The following is a 17,359-nucleotide window of genomic DNA, read 5'->3' as shown; positions in this document are numbered from 1 at the left end:
CAGTTTCCAGTTTGTAAAAAAATCCCCAATAGCAAGCTTCTAAACACAACTGGACATGTTATCGGAGAGAATTTAACATCAGCAAGATTACTTGTTTCCCAGCCATTAGCACGTAGCTACATGTAGCAGTGTAGGCCACTTAATGTAAACACATGCAGTAGTGTGCCAGATGACTATATAAAAAACTTCCATAATGATTCAGAATGGTCCAAAGCCTGAGGTTTTTGCTTACAGGATTACTTTTACATACATTTATGTCACTATTTGAAACATTGGACACATTTAAAATGAACATCTGACACTGCAACATCATATATATGACAGAAAATTAGGAAAAGCCTTATGGGTCCCTGCGAAATAAGATATGCATCAGCGTTTGTTGAAAAAAAAAAAAAACAGTACGTTGCACTGAGCCTCAGTGAAAGTTTTTTTTGTTGAGACAATGTTTCTTATTGTCTTTGTTGTTGTTGTTGTTGTTGTTTTTAGCTCCAGACGAGAACCCAACAGGTGTACAGGGATTTGGAACCGAACATGATAATCTTGTAATCTCATGGAAGGTAATACAGTTGAAGAAAACTATCTGTTTTAAACCTAAAGCATTAACTGGTGTTTTGGGAGCACCATGAAACATAAAAGTGTCATTGCACTGTGAAGCACAGATTTGTAATTGCCTGATTTTATGAGCTTTTTTTTGCTCTTCTCTCTTTGTTGGCATTTACCAAAGGAAATATTATATTAGTGGTATTTCAGTATTTTGTCTGAAAAAGAAAAGTATTGAAAAATAAGACGCATTTCAAACTTTTTCCTCTGCAGCCACTGACAGGCCTCCAGTCCAACGGTCCAGGGCTTCACTATAAAGTGATGTGGAGGCAGAAGGCAGTGGACAGTGTTTGGACCTCAGTGACTGTGGCTAACAACTCCAAGTTTGTTGTGTCTGGAACGCCCACATTTGTTCCATATGAGCTAAAAGTTCAAGCTATAAATGACATCGGAGTTGGACCTGAGCCTGCTATTGCCCACGGCTTCTCAGGAGAGGACTGTGAGTTAGATAACTTTTTAGTCCCTTAAAAAATGTACTGCTTACAAGAGTCTGGGCGATGCATTCGGCTGTGTAACCTAGAACATTCACCCAGTATGTTTCCTGTTGTATTTACTTGTTGTAATGTTCCTTGCCTGTCATGCAGTGCCAGTAGCAGCTCCAGAAAATGTGCAGGCTGTGCTGCTGAACAGCACCCTGGCTGAGGTACACTGGGATCCTGTGCCCTCTAGATTAATACGAGGACATCTCAAAGGATATAAGGTGCAATGCAAAAGACCACATGGAGTCTAACATATACACCACTTACAACACACATACACACACACACACACTTAACAATTACTGTCTGCTAAACATGTCTCCTAGGTTTACTACTGGCGAGAGCGCAGCCTCCACAAACACAACCCCCACCATGTGGAGAAGCAGATCCTGACCTTCAGTGGGAATCACACCCACGGCATGCTGCCTGGTCTGCACTCCTTCAGTCTCTACTCATTCAATGTCAGGGTTTATAATGGCAAGGGAGAGGGTCCCCCCAGCCCCACCCAGCAGTTTGAGACACCTGAAGGAGGTAGGAAAAAGAATACTTTCTTTTTTCTTCTCAAATTTTCTTACCTAGCTAAAAAAATCTTTATATACACATCTTCTGCTTCTCTCTCATTAAAAAATCCAGTGTTTATGAATATTCTAGTTAGTTCTGCTTTAACTACTGGACACAAAATGTCTTGTACTTCACTGGAAAAAATATAATCTGTGTATGTGCAACGGAGCTTTCAAGTGAACACATCAGGATTATGTTGGCTTCCAAACTAATTGCAACATCATGAAATCAGTGTAGATTGTTTTGGTGTGAGTTGCAGAGTGTTGGAGATATCAGCCGTAGAGATGTCAGCCTTCTCTCCAATATAATGGAAGTAAATGGCACTCGGCTTGTGGAGCTCAAAGCACCCAAAAATACATTTCTACACTTAACAGCAATGGATTATTTTCAGTAAGCTGGTCATGATTTCTAGAAAGAGACATTGCTGCTGAGTTTTTAATTTAGTTCTGTTATATTGGAGTGAGGACAGACATCTCTATGACCAATATCTCAGACTCTGGGCAGCTCGCTCCAAAACAATCTAGACTGATAAGTAACATTACAGGTTAGAGGAAAAATATGTATTTTGGTTTTGGGGGTGAACTGTTCCATTAAATGCACAGTTAAGTTGAGCAAATAACAGATTAATATAGAAATTGTCACCTCAACTGTGTAGAAGCATAATTCTGCACAGTGAAGGTCAAACATCATCAAACTGTGAAATCCCTGAAAAATCATGATTTAGCCTTTTTTTTTTTGCTTTAATCATTCCTTTAAGATATTTTTAACCCTTAGCTCTACTTTGACATATTTGTATAATATTTTATAATTTATGTGTTGTCTACAGTGCCAGGTGCTCCAACATCCCTGGTAGTCACCAACCTCAACCTGGACTCTTTAACCCTTGAATGGAATCCTCCTCATGACCGAAATGGACGCATCACCGGCTACACCCTCAAATATCAACCAGGTGACGAAAACTGATATTTTATATCTTTGCCCTAGTGAATATCACCCTTCTTCATGTAGTTTGTAGTTTTGTATGTCCTCTTTTTTCATGTCACGTAGTGTCATCCTGTTCAGAGATTATAAAACAGAAAGAAGTTAAAAAAAGTCTAAAATAATTTCAAGTTATTTTGCCTAAAATACAACACAAATTAACAAATCAACTTTTGTCACTTCGCCCTCTGTTCCTGAACCCTACACCTCTGTACCACCAAACGTTTTTATTTCCGCCTTTGTCACCATTGACACTCCAACCCCATCTATGACCCCGTCCTCCTCATCATACCTCTGTTCAACTTACCTTACTACTTCCCAACTTCCATCTCCATCCCGTTATTCTTGTCACCCATCCTCCGCTCCTGTAGTCAATAACTCCAATGAGCTGGGCCCAGTGGAGGAGCTGGCCCTGCCTGCCAATGAGACCTCAGTCACTTTGCTCAACCTCAAGTACAGCACTCGCTACAAGTTTTATTTGAATGCGAAAACAGTCAGGGGAGCAGGCCCGGCCATTTCTCAGGAAGCTGTCACCATCATGGATGAAGGTAAGTCAGCAAATACAGACAACTAAATGACCTTAATAGTGCTCATGTTTCTTTAATGGGAAAGCTAATTGATATGAATTATTTCAATAACTCAGGTAAGAGGATCCACACATGCCATTACATCTACAGATGACACGTATGAAGTCCATGCAAAATTAAAACACCTCACACAGCTCTCCAGTACACCATACTGCAGGTTTTAGACTATCTAGCCATCATCAGGAGGCATGTATTTTTAAAACATGATTGCAATGTTATTTTGTAATACTTACTTTTTGTCTGATCTATAAGTGATCTATAGTACATTGATGGACTGTATAAAGAGTCATCGTTCTGATGAAGGCAAGACAGTCAAAAACATTAGAGGAATAAAATATGGTGCTCTGGAGAGGACTAGTGCAATGTGCATCAGCGTAGATCTTTGTCCCCCATGATAAAAATATAAAAGTATCAGAGGACTTTTGCCTTTACAAAATTAAAGCAGTTAACATCATGGGTTTACGCAGAAAAGGCAATAATGGGTACATTAAAAATCACAACAGTGCAAGTGTTTGACACTCAAAATGTTCTGGCAGAGGAGGCCAAAACTCCCTGTTTCATGTTTGCCTCCCCAATACTGAAACAAAACTTATGACCTTGTTGACATGTTTTAAGTTTGGATGGACTCCCATTGAAGCTCACTCTGGTTGTACCTTGCTGCACCTGCGTGTCTTCCTAAAATTAGAGGTGGTTGCATTGAAAAACATTCATCCAAATGCATAATTGCTGTGTATTGTGAAGCATGGTGTTCTGTTTTTGTGTGTTTTCTGTAACATTGGGCAGAAACAATTAGTTGATTTAACAGTTAGCTGACAATCAATTTTCAAAATTTCTGTTGATTGATTCTCGAGGTGATTTGCAAAAATGCAAAAAAAACCCAAACATTATTTGGTTCCAGCTTCTCAAATGTAAAAATTAACTGGTTTTATCTCTTTGTGTCTTTTGAAAATTAAATACTTTGCTGATTTTGACTTTAAGTTGGACAAGACAAGTCATCTTAAACTTTTGGAAATTATGAATTACATTTACTTACTTTTTTCTATCTAGCCCTTAAAGTCCAAAAAGGGGATTTTTTTTAATCTTGTGCACACAAGATAAATATGTTTTTCCCCCAAGGCTATTCACTTGTTCGCACAAAATTACAAAAATAAATTAAAATGTCCCCTTTAGGGACATTAGGGGTTCCATAATTGTATGGCATTTAATGCACTAAAAAATTAATCAATTATCTGGGAAAATTCTCAAGACACTAATTTATAATGAAAATAATTGTTAGCTGCAGCCCTGTTGTTAAGTTGTTTTTTTTACAGTATGATGAGCATTTTTCCAGAGCATTATCTTTTATTTTTAGCATGATCTATAAAAGCTCCTCATCCATTTCTAATGGAACATGCGTATGATCCAGTTGTGTTGTTACACAAGGAGACCCATGTTGTTATAAAACCCACAGAACGATCATCTCATACATTACTCAGCATGACCCACATGAGTGTCTTACTGTAACTGTTACATACAGTGGCACAGATGGAGGGGGGGGGGGTGGGGGTCATCTCATAATGACCCCTGTCCTGTTATTTCTCCGTGTCCTCTTTCTCTCAAGCTCTAATATCACAGCTTGACGTAGATGTGGACACAGGTACCAGTCATATCAAGACTCGTGCATGTTTTACAGATAGCTTCGAAAGCCACCACAAGCATGCACTCCTCATCACTGAGCAATTTCGCCTTGTCGCTATCAAATCCTGCAGCCCGCCAAAATGCTTTGCTGAGTTCAAAGCTGAGTAAAGTTCAAAGCCACAAAGATAAAGATGCTTTGTGACATGTGCCTTTTTAATGTCATGTGATAAAGACTTTTCAAAGCGCTCAGCTGTTTTTTTTTTTCTTCTCTTCTCTGTGCCTTTGGCGACTTTGACCCCTCCTAACTTCTTCCACGGTGGCTGCTAGTGACGCTTCCTGCTGCATGGCGAGCGGTTGCTCAGCATGCCAATGAACTGTGTGCACTGTGTGTACTGACTTCAGTGTCTGTGATGTGTCTGCATGTGGAAAGTGTTTGCGCCACTGTGTCTGGTGTGTGTGGTGCGGTCTTTACCCCTCTCCATGTTGTTCACAGGAAACACGCAAACCCCTCATCCCATTGCACGGTCTCCTCCACGCCGTCGGCCCGACCAGGGTACTGATAATACTGTGATCTTAGTAAACTACATGTCTGATTAGTTACATGATGAGCTTTCTGTTTCTATCGTTTGTTGGTATAGATTTGATTTTGCCATTGTGTATGGCTAGACTGGATGATGCTTAGAGCATTTAATGGGACTATAATTAAATCAAAGCAATTGATTGCCAGATATTGGATTGTCCTTTGACCAAAAAAGCAATCTTGATGGTTGTCTTTTCTCTTGTGTGCTCAGCGCGGCCTGTGAGTCCTTTTGGAAACGTTAGCTCCTCGGTTGGAGAGGAGGGGACCCTGATCAGTTGGGAGTACTGGGGCCCGGAGAAAAACGTTTATGTAGAATACATAGTGAACAGTAAGCAAAGCAACACACCTTTATTCCTGTCAGTTTCACACATAGGTGGCAAGAGACTCCTACTTCATTATTGGCTTGTGCAGGTGAATAGAAATATTGGCAGTCACGTTCATGCTGGCTTCTGCCAACGTGGACCCAGATGTGATAAACAAGGCTGTCTATGATTGGATCTCTAATTACCCACTCCCGTTATTGACTAGAGTTGCGTGCATCTCCCGTGACAATCTCGTTGGAACTTACGTAGACAAACATCATAAAAAGGAGCACAAACACTCTTGTTATGCCAATTGATTTCGACTGAAGCATTCTCCATTGTTTTTATCCACCTGCAGTGAGGATGAAAAACACTGTGATGTTGTAGTATGGCTCTCTCACACCTACTGTTTAATGGATTCAATTAGGAAATATCATAATCATAGATTCCCAGTAATTTAGAAAAATGTCATTATCAAAAAAAAGAGATGGTCTTGTAATCATCGGTCAAACACATTTTATATTTAGCTCATACCTAATTAATTTTGGCCCTCAGAGGTTGATACACTGAAGCTTAAGAAAACACATGCAAATAGACTCAACAAAAGCACATGAAGAAAAGATCTTCACCAATGTTACAACACTCGCGCAGCAACAGATTGACTTTGCAATCCATGAGCCATGCAGCTAGCTACCATGGCTAAAAATGCTGTAAAGTGAAAAAAAAATAGAAATAAATACAGAGAGGACAACTAAATACAGGAAGCACAATCATATTCTAAAACACTGCAAGTTGCACAGAACAAGGGAAATTTCCTACAAAACAATATATGTATTTGGTTGTTTTTTGTGTTTTTGCAGCATGCTGCACGTGTTGTTGGTGAAATATGCCCTCTTAAAGTTTTTAAGTATTTTTCAATCAGGAGACTGTTTTTCCATGATTTTGTGTGTAAGTGCCTTGCAGCATTTTTTGAAACTGGTCCAGTATTGAGTGAGAGGGCTGCAGCCAGCCATGGCAAAACAGGCTGCAATGTAACCACTCTTTGCAATTACGTAGCATCAATGCACATCCATTAAAAGTGCTTGTTTTTGCCACCAACAGGCTACAGATTTTATTCAAAGTTTCCATGACATTATGGAAAGGATCCATAAAGCACAAACCTTTTTATTAAAGAGTAAGATCATTTTTATTTAACAAGTAACAGTCCAGAATTTGCTCTTGCCAAACACACCAGACTTCTTTTAAATGAACAGTAATTTTAGTTTGCATAGAGCCAGCATATTTTCACATCTAACTAGATGAATTGAGGTTTATTTCAACCAAATGAGAGTTGGTGGTTTTTGGAACATTAAAAGGATGCCAAGATGTTTTTTGTGAGTTGTTAGTATTTTGTTCCTGTCAACCACAAATTAAGGGTGTTTTGTGCTGTCAAAAATAACGTTTATTAAATTGAGTCTGGTGGGTTTGGCAAAAGCGGTTTCCTGGCTGTTTTGGGTTAAAGATAAAGGTTTATCTCTGCAGGGATCCCTTTCATAACTTTTTCAGACACTTAGATAATAATCTGAGCCAATCAGTACCAAAAACAAGCACTTTTTGTGGACACAAGTTCACAGTGTGAACATGCCCTGAGCGGTTACATTGCAGCCTGTTTTGCAGCTGTCAGCTGCAGCTCTCTCTCGACCAGAATGACCAGTATCAAAAATTGTTCTTCCCATTAGTCACTTTGACACATTTTCATAGCAAAATTATGGTCCAGGTTGAAAAATACCAAAGTTACCCTTTAAGTTTCAGTGTGTTCAACTTTTGGGGCAATAAATCATTTGTAGACTTAACTATTTTTAGAACTGCATCATCTGATGAATACAGACAATTTAAATCTAATCTAGACAGATTTTTTTTTTCAAGTAATTACATCCCATAATGTCATTTTCTCCATGGCCCATTTGAAGTTGTGTTTTGCTCCCTCAAACGTACCTCTCTTGATGAACGTCCCTCCTGCAGGTGAAGGTGAAGAGGAGTGGCAGAAAGAGCTTGTGAACGGCTCTCAGAACGTTATGCTGAAGGGCTTAAAGGGGGGCCTCTCCTATAGGGTGCGTTTGGTGGCCAAAGGCCACCACAACCAGCCGCTCCATCGCTCTGAGGAGCTATTGGTGTCGGTCCCAGGTGAGGCAGCTCTTGGGTGATCGCCTCCACCGTGGTCTGGCCTTGCACTGTGTCGTGTGTAGGATGTGTAGTAGCTTGTGTCGTTGTGTATTTAAAATCCAGTCAAGCATGGGTTTAACGGATGTGTCGTGGTCAGGCATGTACTCTAGTGATGCATGATTGTGTGGTTGAATTTCAGTGTAATTAAAGTTCTGTAGATTTGGTAATTCTCAAATAGAAGTTTGATTAGTTAGCGGTTTAATCTCCAATCTAATATCACCAACAATAAACCTGCGTGTTCAGTTCATGTGTAATCTGTGTGTATGTGACTGTCTGTGTGTGCACTTGTGAGAGACATATTGATTGACGACATTTTGTACTAATGCAGTTTCAATAATGTGTCCAAATCACCATTAGAGCCTAATCTAGGAGGTTTCTAACTCATCTAACACGAAAGCCGTCTTTTTCGGTAACAATAAACAATCATGACCCACTCATGAACTGAAATCTTTAACAAGTTGATATGAAGAGAATGACTTGTTACACAGCATATGATCATGAATAAATGTGTCCCTTCCCACTGGGAAAAGATTGTTCGGTCATAAATGTTGAGTCTTCCTCTCCTCCAGCTGTGACGAGCAGACAGGTGGACATCGCCACTCAGGGATGGTTCATTGGCCTCATGTGTGCCATCGCTTTGCTCATCCTGATCCTCCTCATTATCTGCTTCATCCAGAGGAATAAGGGAGGGAAGTACCCTGGTGAGTGGAACCACTGGCACATAGACCTACACTTTGGTGCTCTGTTTGCCACCAATCAGTTATGTTTAATAGGAGATCAAAAATATTTGATTAGAATATTGGTTTGTTTTTGCAATGAAAACATATTAAGACAAAACAGTTTTTGCTCGTAATATCATGATAACAGATCTCCAAACATCTTGCTGTACAGCCAAAAATCTTTGGTCCATGTGATCCATTTGATTGTTTGATTCATTCATAACTTTTAAGGGTAGTAACTTTGTCTGTTGGCCACAACACAACAAAATAGGAAATAACATCAACAAACATTTAAAATAGGCCAAAAATAAAAGAAAATTAAATGTAAGCAATTTAAGCTTGTGGCCTACACACTTAATTGGTAAAAGCAGAAATCTAGGAAAAATTACCAAATTCACAAAAATTGAGGGGTGGTATATTGCTCATGACATTAATTTTCAGATTCAGCGGTTCAAAACAAGATCAAACTTTTCTACTGATGTCAGTTTTTTAGCCGTGGCAAAGACCATAATACGGTTTGCAACAGACTGTATGATGAGGAGCAAGGAGTCAGCAGTGAATAATGTTATAAAACAGTCAATAAAACAGGCTCAACGATTATAAATCAATACAAACATTAGAGATCCTTGAGCATACAGTCATAAATGTGCATACAAAATATTAGGCTAATTGTTACAGTAGTTTGCAAGATTAGCAGTGAACAGAGTGATACACACACACACACACACACACACACACACACACACACATAACCTAACCTAACCTAACCTATGATCCCTGCCAGGCTTACACCTGGCAGATAATAACTTGTTATATCATGGGAAGGATCTTGTTAAAACACAAAACTAAGAGAATATTTTTTTTCATGGTGGCAGCAATACTGGACTATAGCTTTTAGTAACATTCAGTTTGAGTGATGATTGCTACTAAGAACATGAGAACAACAACAAAAAAAAACATGTACAATATTACAATACACCCTTATGATTGTCTCTTATTATATGTACTTTTCTAAATTGCCTCCTCCTCTCTCACTAGTCAAAGAAAAGGAGGATGCACACACAGACCCTGAGTTCCAGCCCATGAAAGACGATGACTGTACTTTTGGGGAATACAGGTGAGAGAAAGTGCTCCGGCCTCTGGGGCCCCCAGAGCCCCATTTTACCCTGCCCCGTCCCTGCTTTCTGCCCAGATCTGCTCTCTCTGGCTGGGCTGGAGCTCTGCACTCCCTCCCTCTTCTCAAACCTTACAGCTGACCCAATAACTGACCCAGGATCACCAATAACAGAAATTCAAAACAAGAAGAAGAAGTGCCCCTCATTTGAACTTCTACCACCGCGAAGCACAAGATTTTTTTTTCTTGGTTCTGGGACGTCCTGGATGCTACTTGTGTCAGACTCTGTTGCGTGTGTGCTCAATATGACATTGTGGTGTCATTTGAGAAGCAGGATTCTTCAGGTTCAAGGGATTTAGTTGTTTGGGTGTTTTAAAACTATAAGACTGTCAGGAAAAAAAAAAAAAACATATATAAGCTAGAGTCATTTGCTACACATCCTTAACTGACCCAAAGCATCGAATCCCATTCCAACTAATAAGCTACTCATATACATCCTGTGTACAGTATATATAGTATTAACACTTTGCCTAGTGTATTGCTACTTACATACACAACCCTGATAGTACTGAAATGAATGAATTGATCAGTCCTGCAAACTTACAGCAGTTATCCAGCTATGCTTGTTAGCATCCTCATTCTAGGCTGCTTCTCCAATCGCACGCAAAATACAGAATAATGAAGCACTTTACTTCTGTATAGCTAGCATTTTTGAATTGTTTTTTATAAGTCAATTTATAAGATGGTCTTGCTTTTATATTTTATATTCCTTTTTGTATTAAGTATACATAAATCTGTTCTATGGATTTTATGCTGTGATAAATACATATCGAGATATATATACGTATATGATATGTGACATGCATGGTGTGAAGATCTCATATATGAAAATTTCCTCTAGGCAATGTGTTGAATGGAATTATTGTTCATATATAGATATACAGTATATAGATGCATATGGATCTTCTATGAAATCATCAGCATGTTTGAGGGAAGGAATCATCACTGAGTGTACGCGAGCTGGTTAATGCTGTTTACATCAGGCCAGTAGCCATTCTTCAATAGTAATAATTATTTAAGGATGAGGCTGGTGATAGTCTACATTTTATTGTTGTTAACACATTATTTATATAGACCAAAACCAACAATGTGTAGGTCTGTCTCTCTATACTTTTTGACCTCTCTTTCGGCTCTCTAGTGTGAGCCTATATTCCTACTGAAAACTTGAAGGGATACTTTGCTGATTTTAAACCAGCTTTGTATCATAACAATGTGGGCAGTATGTGAAAGTGGACTAAAACTACCCTCCCTCTTGCCAGCACCCAGATTTCCCTGCTCACCTTCCACCCCACCATCACAGACACAAAGAGCACAGGAGTGGATCAAGAGAGTGACCTGCCCCTCTCTCTTTCTCTTCCTCTCTTTCTCAAACTGTAAAACTAGGCAGTGCTGATCAAATATGAACCGAAATTCAGTTACTTTATTGCCTATTTCTGAGCTGAAACGTCTTCAAAAACATATAATAAGGAAGTTTGTGAACAGGAAGTGGGTGCCATACTGTTTCCTGTACTGAAAAACAGGAGACTGAAAAAAATGAGACCAGACAGATCCAATAAAACTAAGCAGCACTGATCAAATGTGAATCAAGATTCTGTTACTGCGCTGCATATTTCTCGCTTGAAATGTTTTCAGAATCATGTTTCAGCTCACCGTTTAACTGTAATACGAGAACATTTGTTACCATCCAGCCGCCATATTGTTCCTGCCCTTTACTCAGTGTTTGTTTTGGTCTTGTTATAGAATTTGTTGACAATAAGAAAAATGAAGTTTCTCACCAAACTAATCCTTTGAAAGTCATGTAGAGAGACCTATTTACACTGCAGGGGAATCTCACCAATGGACATCAACTCAAAGAACACAGTAGACAATAAATCACAAGGCAAAGTGTACAAGTATGTTAGTGCCTTTGTGAGAGTAAACTTTCTATCCATGCTGTTTTATTAAGCTCAGCTGGAACCTCACAGTATGTCAATAAAGGCAGAACTTCACTCACCTGAGCTGTCGTTGTTTGACTTCAGGGGAGCATACTGTAAGTTCAGACTGTATGCGGCAAATGTGCCTGTTAGAGTGTAATCATCCCTAGGAGTGACTGTTGTGTTGTGTGGGATCTCAGCTGGATCTCCTCGTCTGATCGCAGGTGTAGGTCTCAGGAAAGGTAAGGGTGATGGTTTGGGGGGCTCAGCAGATAGTCAAGTCACTGTGGAGAAAAATGCTTGCTGTATAAGCATCCCAGGTTCTTTCACGGCTGTCATCAAGTTTAATATTCAATCATAAAGCCTTCATCATGTGCAGTGCATTGTCTTTTAAATCTATGGCTTTGCTGTGTGCTAGTTTTATCCCTAATTATGCTTTAGCGATTATCATCTATTCTAAATTTAAAAACATCTCAGCATTATGATGGCTTTGTGATCTTATCTCATCAATGTTCAACTAGTGTATGTGGAATGCTGTCGACTATCTTGATATCCAAAGAAAACTTTCTTTGCAGATTTTTCATGCATTTTGCCAATTTGTGATTATTATCATGCTTGCTTCGGGGGATGTTTGGCTGAAACCACGCTTTCCAAGTTTTTATTCACATCATTGCCTTGGATTTTTCTGTTTTTCATCACAACCTATCTCGAGGGGGGAATGCTTTTGTCAAACAATACATTTACCACTTCATATTTGGTTTCAGGGGGAATTTGAACAGGGTGTGATTGCTTGAGCTGTATTCCCCTGTTGCCTGATGGAAACCAACTAATCATTCATTGCTGCTGTTTTTTAGACATGGAGCAAGCTCAATTCAAATTTGTGTCTCGTGCAAGTGGGCAGGAATGCTCACTGTTGCATATTGATGATCTGAGTTTACATTTTAAAGTACAGACTTAAATGAAGTCAACTTTTCAAATTTGGGAAAAAAAATTTTTGCCATGACCCACCAAACATTATGTTGGTTTTGGTAAAAGTAGCCATCGGTGCTCCATCTAAAAAAATCACTAATCTCCTTGTTGCATCTGTCACATCATCTCACCTGTAACACCTGCATGTTATTTTCTCCTTCAGTGACAATGAGGACCATAAACCGTTAAAAGGAAGCCGCACACCGTCTAATGGGACAGTTAAGCGAGAAGACAGTGACGACAGTTTAGTTGACTACGGGGAAGGAGGAGACGGACAGTTCAACGAGGATGGCTCATTTATTGGTCAGTATAGTGGAAAGAGTGCCAGCAGGGAGACTGCTGAGGGCCACGAGAGCTCCGAGGCCCCGTCCCCTGTCAATGCCATGAACTCCTTGAACTCATTCGTGTAGCCAATCAGTCTGAGGAGCTGCACTGACTGTTCAATCCCCTCGTCTCTATTAGAGGGATGTCCCTACACCGCATGGCTTTATGATCACCTCTCCATCCCCGGTGCCACATATGAACCACACACAACTCATCAAAGACATTTTTGTTTTGAAATCTTTAAGGAGAGCCTTGTGGCTTATTGTACCTAACGCAGCGTTTAGGTATGAAGTACCAGACATTTGATCTTAACAATGCATGAACACTCCTGATATGACCTAAATCCATATTTAAATTAACACTTTGATATTAACAAGTGTTGCATTCTGACCAGGAATCTCTTATGGACTATGCAGTGCTCGTCTGAACTATATTTGTTTTTGTTATTATATTATCTGCTATGTTCAAATAGTAATCAGTGTATACAGTCAAATGAGTATTACTCCATGTATTTTTTTTCCAAACACAGACACTTGTACAGGAATCTGTATTTAACAATCCTTCATCTAATTCCATCAGTCTACAAGGCAGATCATGTACATTGTATATATATATATATATATATATATATATATATATATATATATATGTATATATGTATAGATATAGATATATATATATATAAAGTGAACTGAACCATGTGAATATTGGGAGTAGCGCGCTCGTCCATCACCACTCCGATGATCCAACTGCACATATTAAGAAGGAAGCTGAAATGCTGCATGGCCTGTCATATGACCTCATGACTTTTGCCCTGCATGTACCTTCTTCTTATTGAGCTTGATCTGAAGGCCAGTGGGGCGACGCAGGGTGTGTGACAGCTTGCCTCAGTCCCTGCAATGCTCCTTCAGAAGGTAGTGCCTTTTCTTCAAAACAACGATTCAATTCTGAAGTCTCAAGAGACAGAGTTCAGTGACTGGAACAGAGACAGTAGTAGGGCTGAAGAAGTCACATCCAAGGATGGATAAGATGATAAGATAAGCTTGAGAAGAAGACTCTGTGGAGGGAGGAATAATTCATACACTCCTGTCATCCTTTTTTTTTTTTTTAAAGACGTCCCAATGCCTTGAGACGCAGGACTGGCTTTGATTCCTCCAAGAAGCTAAGCGCACCTACATTGGATCAGACTAAAACATCTTAAAAACCATGTCTGGTGCATTTTCAAAGTCTGCAGTTATTATGTACAGAAGCTGATTGTATTTCTGCAGTGTATGAATGTATGGATATCTGAGTGTGTAGGTGCGTGTGTGTGCGAATTCAGTACATTATTCAATTCTTATTAGGCAAAATTCGTTCACTTGTACTAACCACACTTGTGGGCCTTTGGATGGGATCAAGATTTCTTTTCTCTTAACTTGCATCAAGTTTTTTTTTTTTAAAGACGTGTAGAATATTTGTTGAATTTGTAAATACCTTAATTGATTGTACAGGGACAAGCAGCGTATATGGCAGCCTAAGAGGCAATGTTGTGCATGATATGGTTTAACTTGTTGATAGGACTGTATTAAATATAGAGTACCTGTAGAGAATATATATATATATATATATATATATATATATATATATATGTATATATATATATATATATACTTTTTTTCTTGCTGTGCACAGTGTACATTGTATTGTAACTAACTGGACAGAAAATTGCATATAAATTTGAATTTTCCGATTTGCTTGTCAGCGAGTTATATGACTTTGGTATTGTACAACATGTAGAATATAGCGACAATATTAATTGATGCACAGAATTATATTATTCTGATTTGTATTGGTTCTACGCAGTTCCAATATACTGCCAAAATGATGCTTTTTTCTGACAGTATTGCAAATGGTTTTTTGTATTTAAGAAACAGATTTGTACTAACAGATTCTTTCTTTGTCTCTATTTAAGTTTCTCCTTTTAGTGAAAAGTATGATATTCAAGCTACTGGAAATATAATGAATGAATAAATAATTATCTGCTTTAATTTCAGTCTTAAGACTCCTTACTTAAAAAGTCATTGGCCCTTTCTCAAAGAGATGAGCGATGCACTGATTCAATGAGTCGTAAAAGCCCTGTTATTCAGTCTGTGCATGCTTAATGCACCATAAGGTAACCACAAATGATTCATTACATAACAAAATACACCATGTATAAAGTACTCATTCTGAAATATTGGTCCCTTTGACTTTTGTATGATTCTATATTACATTACAGTTAATGATGCATCAAAGCAGCATTTTACTGTCTTAGCTGCTTGAGTTATTTTGAACTACTTTATATACAGTAAGGATTGCTTAGTCCAGTAGCAGTGGTACCCACAGAATTTTTTTATATGGGTGGCCACTGAAACCCAAAACGGTTACTGAATTTCTGTGATGCTGTTAAAGTATATGGGCTTTTTGAAAACTATCTCAATATGAAGAGTTAGGGAGTTAAGATTTTGAGTTTCAGAACAATCCTGTTTTAATTTGTTATGTAGGCAAATCCATATATACATGTGTTCAGTGATTGGTTGTTCTTCAAGCTGGTTAAAAGGATACAGCTTTTATTTGAAGGATCACATTGATCTTAAGGAACAAAACATTTACTGGGAACAATCCCTCTCAAGTTTAGGAGAGACCAATAACAGCAGTTTTCATTCAGGTATCTTGAGGTGAGAATTCAAGTGGACATTTTTGAAAATGGCCATAGGAATTGTAGCATCACCAAAATGTAGCCTAATTTTGGAGGATTATTTAGCCCTTTTTTCCCAACAAGCCACATGGTTGGTACCAGTGGATGCCTTAAATCGTCTAGTTTTACAAGATACCAATATATTTGCACTGGCTTAAAAAAAGATTGCTTAAAGACAATAATGTCTGCCTCCACCTCATTTCACCAAAGGGGACCCAGCAATTGTATCAGGGAGGCTATGGTCCCCACTGGACCCCTCTTGGGGGCGCTACTGTCCAGTATTTTCCAACCTCTAAAAGGTCACAGGTTCAATTTGAGAGTTTGTGAGATGATTAATGCAGAAAAACAAATTTCCGATACATATATTTGTTGTCTGTTTACATTTTAATTTATTCTTTAATCATCTCTTTAGTCGGGTTGCTAAAAAACTCATAAAACGTAACAAGGACTATTTTTAACCATGCATTGTATTTTCTATGTTTATTATATATTTTTATGTAAAATCTCAATCAGAAAAATACCTAGTAACCTCACCTATCAAATAAATATAGTGGAGCTAAAAACTACAATATATCCCTCTGAACTGTAGTGGAATAAAAATAACTACATAGTGGTATAAAACGGAAACTCTCAAGTGGTGTGCCTCAAAATTGCACTTACATTCAGTACTTGAGTAAATAGCTCTCTAAAGTACTTTCACTACTGTATGTGTGGGTGTGTTGGCATTGGACCAGTTCCATCTACTGCTGCACCTGACTGGGATATATTAGGAGCTAAATCTGAAGGGAAAGATGCCAAACAACCATCAAATTCCAACCATCCAAAGCGTCATTTGAAGGATTAGAAGTAAGACAAATGCACACACAACCACGTATGTGGCTAACATCCACATAAATATACACTCACTAATACACACTGCACTGCAATACCCCACTGTGCAATGAGAAGAAGCTGCAGGCTGTGTACATATCGATGCCTGCACACCTGCCTCAGTCTCATTTAGTGTAACGCAGCTATAGAAAGGCCCGTATGGAACACAACAGTTGGGCTTCATCTTTTTGGCGCTCACTTGTGGCACTTCTACTTCCATTACAGTCATATTGTCAGGGTAATAGCGAGAGAGCAGCTCGCCATCTGGTGCATTATCACACAGCGATGGTGTCAGGAAGTGGGGAAGTCTGGTTTCGAGTGTCTTGGAAATACTTTCTCTCCCTCTGGCAAGGACTTCTGCCTTCTGTTCACTCAGGTATACAAATTCATTTTCTGGGGTAAAGTTGTTTGAAGATATTTCTCAGGATTGCTTGCAGTTAATAACAGCAGTGACTGAAAGTCTATTGCTGCACCTCATATTAGCAAACTGGAGTTGATGTTTTTTCTTTATTTTCCAAAATGAAGCCATAGACTTTTTTTTTAATGACTGATGACTGCACCAGTTTTCTGCAGCTGGTTGGATAAAGGTCCATATTATTTCAACCAAAATAAATGATTCCTGCACTCAGATGCACTGATCTCAAAGACCTGGTGACCTTCAGTTACTGGATGATGATTCATTTGTATTAGTTTGACAGATTTTCCCTCTTGACTTTACTGCCATCTAGTGATATGAGACAATTACACCAATTACTGAAAAAAAGCAAC

General features: G+C 38.8%; 1 protein-coding gene across 16 annotated transcripts in view; it reads left to right on the top strand.

Moving 5' to 3' along the window:
• LOC121949755 (neuronal cell adhesion molecule-like) overlaps positions 1-15,032 on the top strand; it is a 102,266-nt gene extending 87,234 nt beyond the window's left edge. For 7 of the 16 annotated variants that reach the window (XM_088080378.1, XM_088080375.1, XM_088080373.1 and 4 more), the window contains 13 exons: positions 487-557; positions 814-1,039; positions 1,185-1,300; positions 1,406-1,610; positions 2,467-2,589; positions 2,990-3,166; positions 4,806-4,841; positions 5,316-5,375; positions 5,614-5,730; positions 7,706-7,867; positions 8,476-8,607; positions 9,664-9,742; positions 12,845-15,032. In XM_088080378.1, coding sequence (XP_087936504.1) covers positions 487-557; positions 814-1,039; positions 1,185-1,300; positions 1,406-1,610; positions 2,467-2,589; positions 2,990-3,166; positions 4,806-4,841; positions 5,316-5,375; positions 5,614-5,730; positions 7,706-7,867; positions 8,476-8,607; positions 9,664-9,742; positions 12,845-13,091 — 1,751 coding nt within the window. In that variant the 3' untranslated portion in view covers positions 13,092-15,032. The remainder of the gene's footprint in view (positions 1-486; positions 558-813; positions 1,040-1,184; positions 1,301-1,405; positions 1,611-2,466; positions 2,590-2,989; positions 3,167-4,805; positions 4,842-5,315; positions 5,376-5,613; positions 5,731-7,705; positions 7,868-8,475; positions 8,608-9,663; positions 9,743-12,844) is intronic. The other 9 variants (XM_088080385.1, XM_042495514.2, XM_088080382.1 and 6 more) reach the window with 6 other exon arrangements.
• Positions 15,033-17,359: the final 2,327 nt, after the last annotated feature.

This window comes from Plectropomus leopardus, chromosome 7 (assembly GCF_026936395.1).
Source record: "Plectropomus leopardus strain MGB_pleo_1.0 chromosome 7, ASM2693639v1, whole genome shotgun sequence".
Classification (NCBI taxonomy): domain Eukaryota; kingdom Metazoa; phylum Chordata; class Actinopteri; order Perciformes; family Serranidae; genus Plectropomus; species Plectropomus leopardus.
This window is presented reverse-complemented; position numbering and strand designations above follow the sequence as displayed.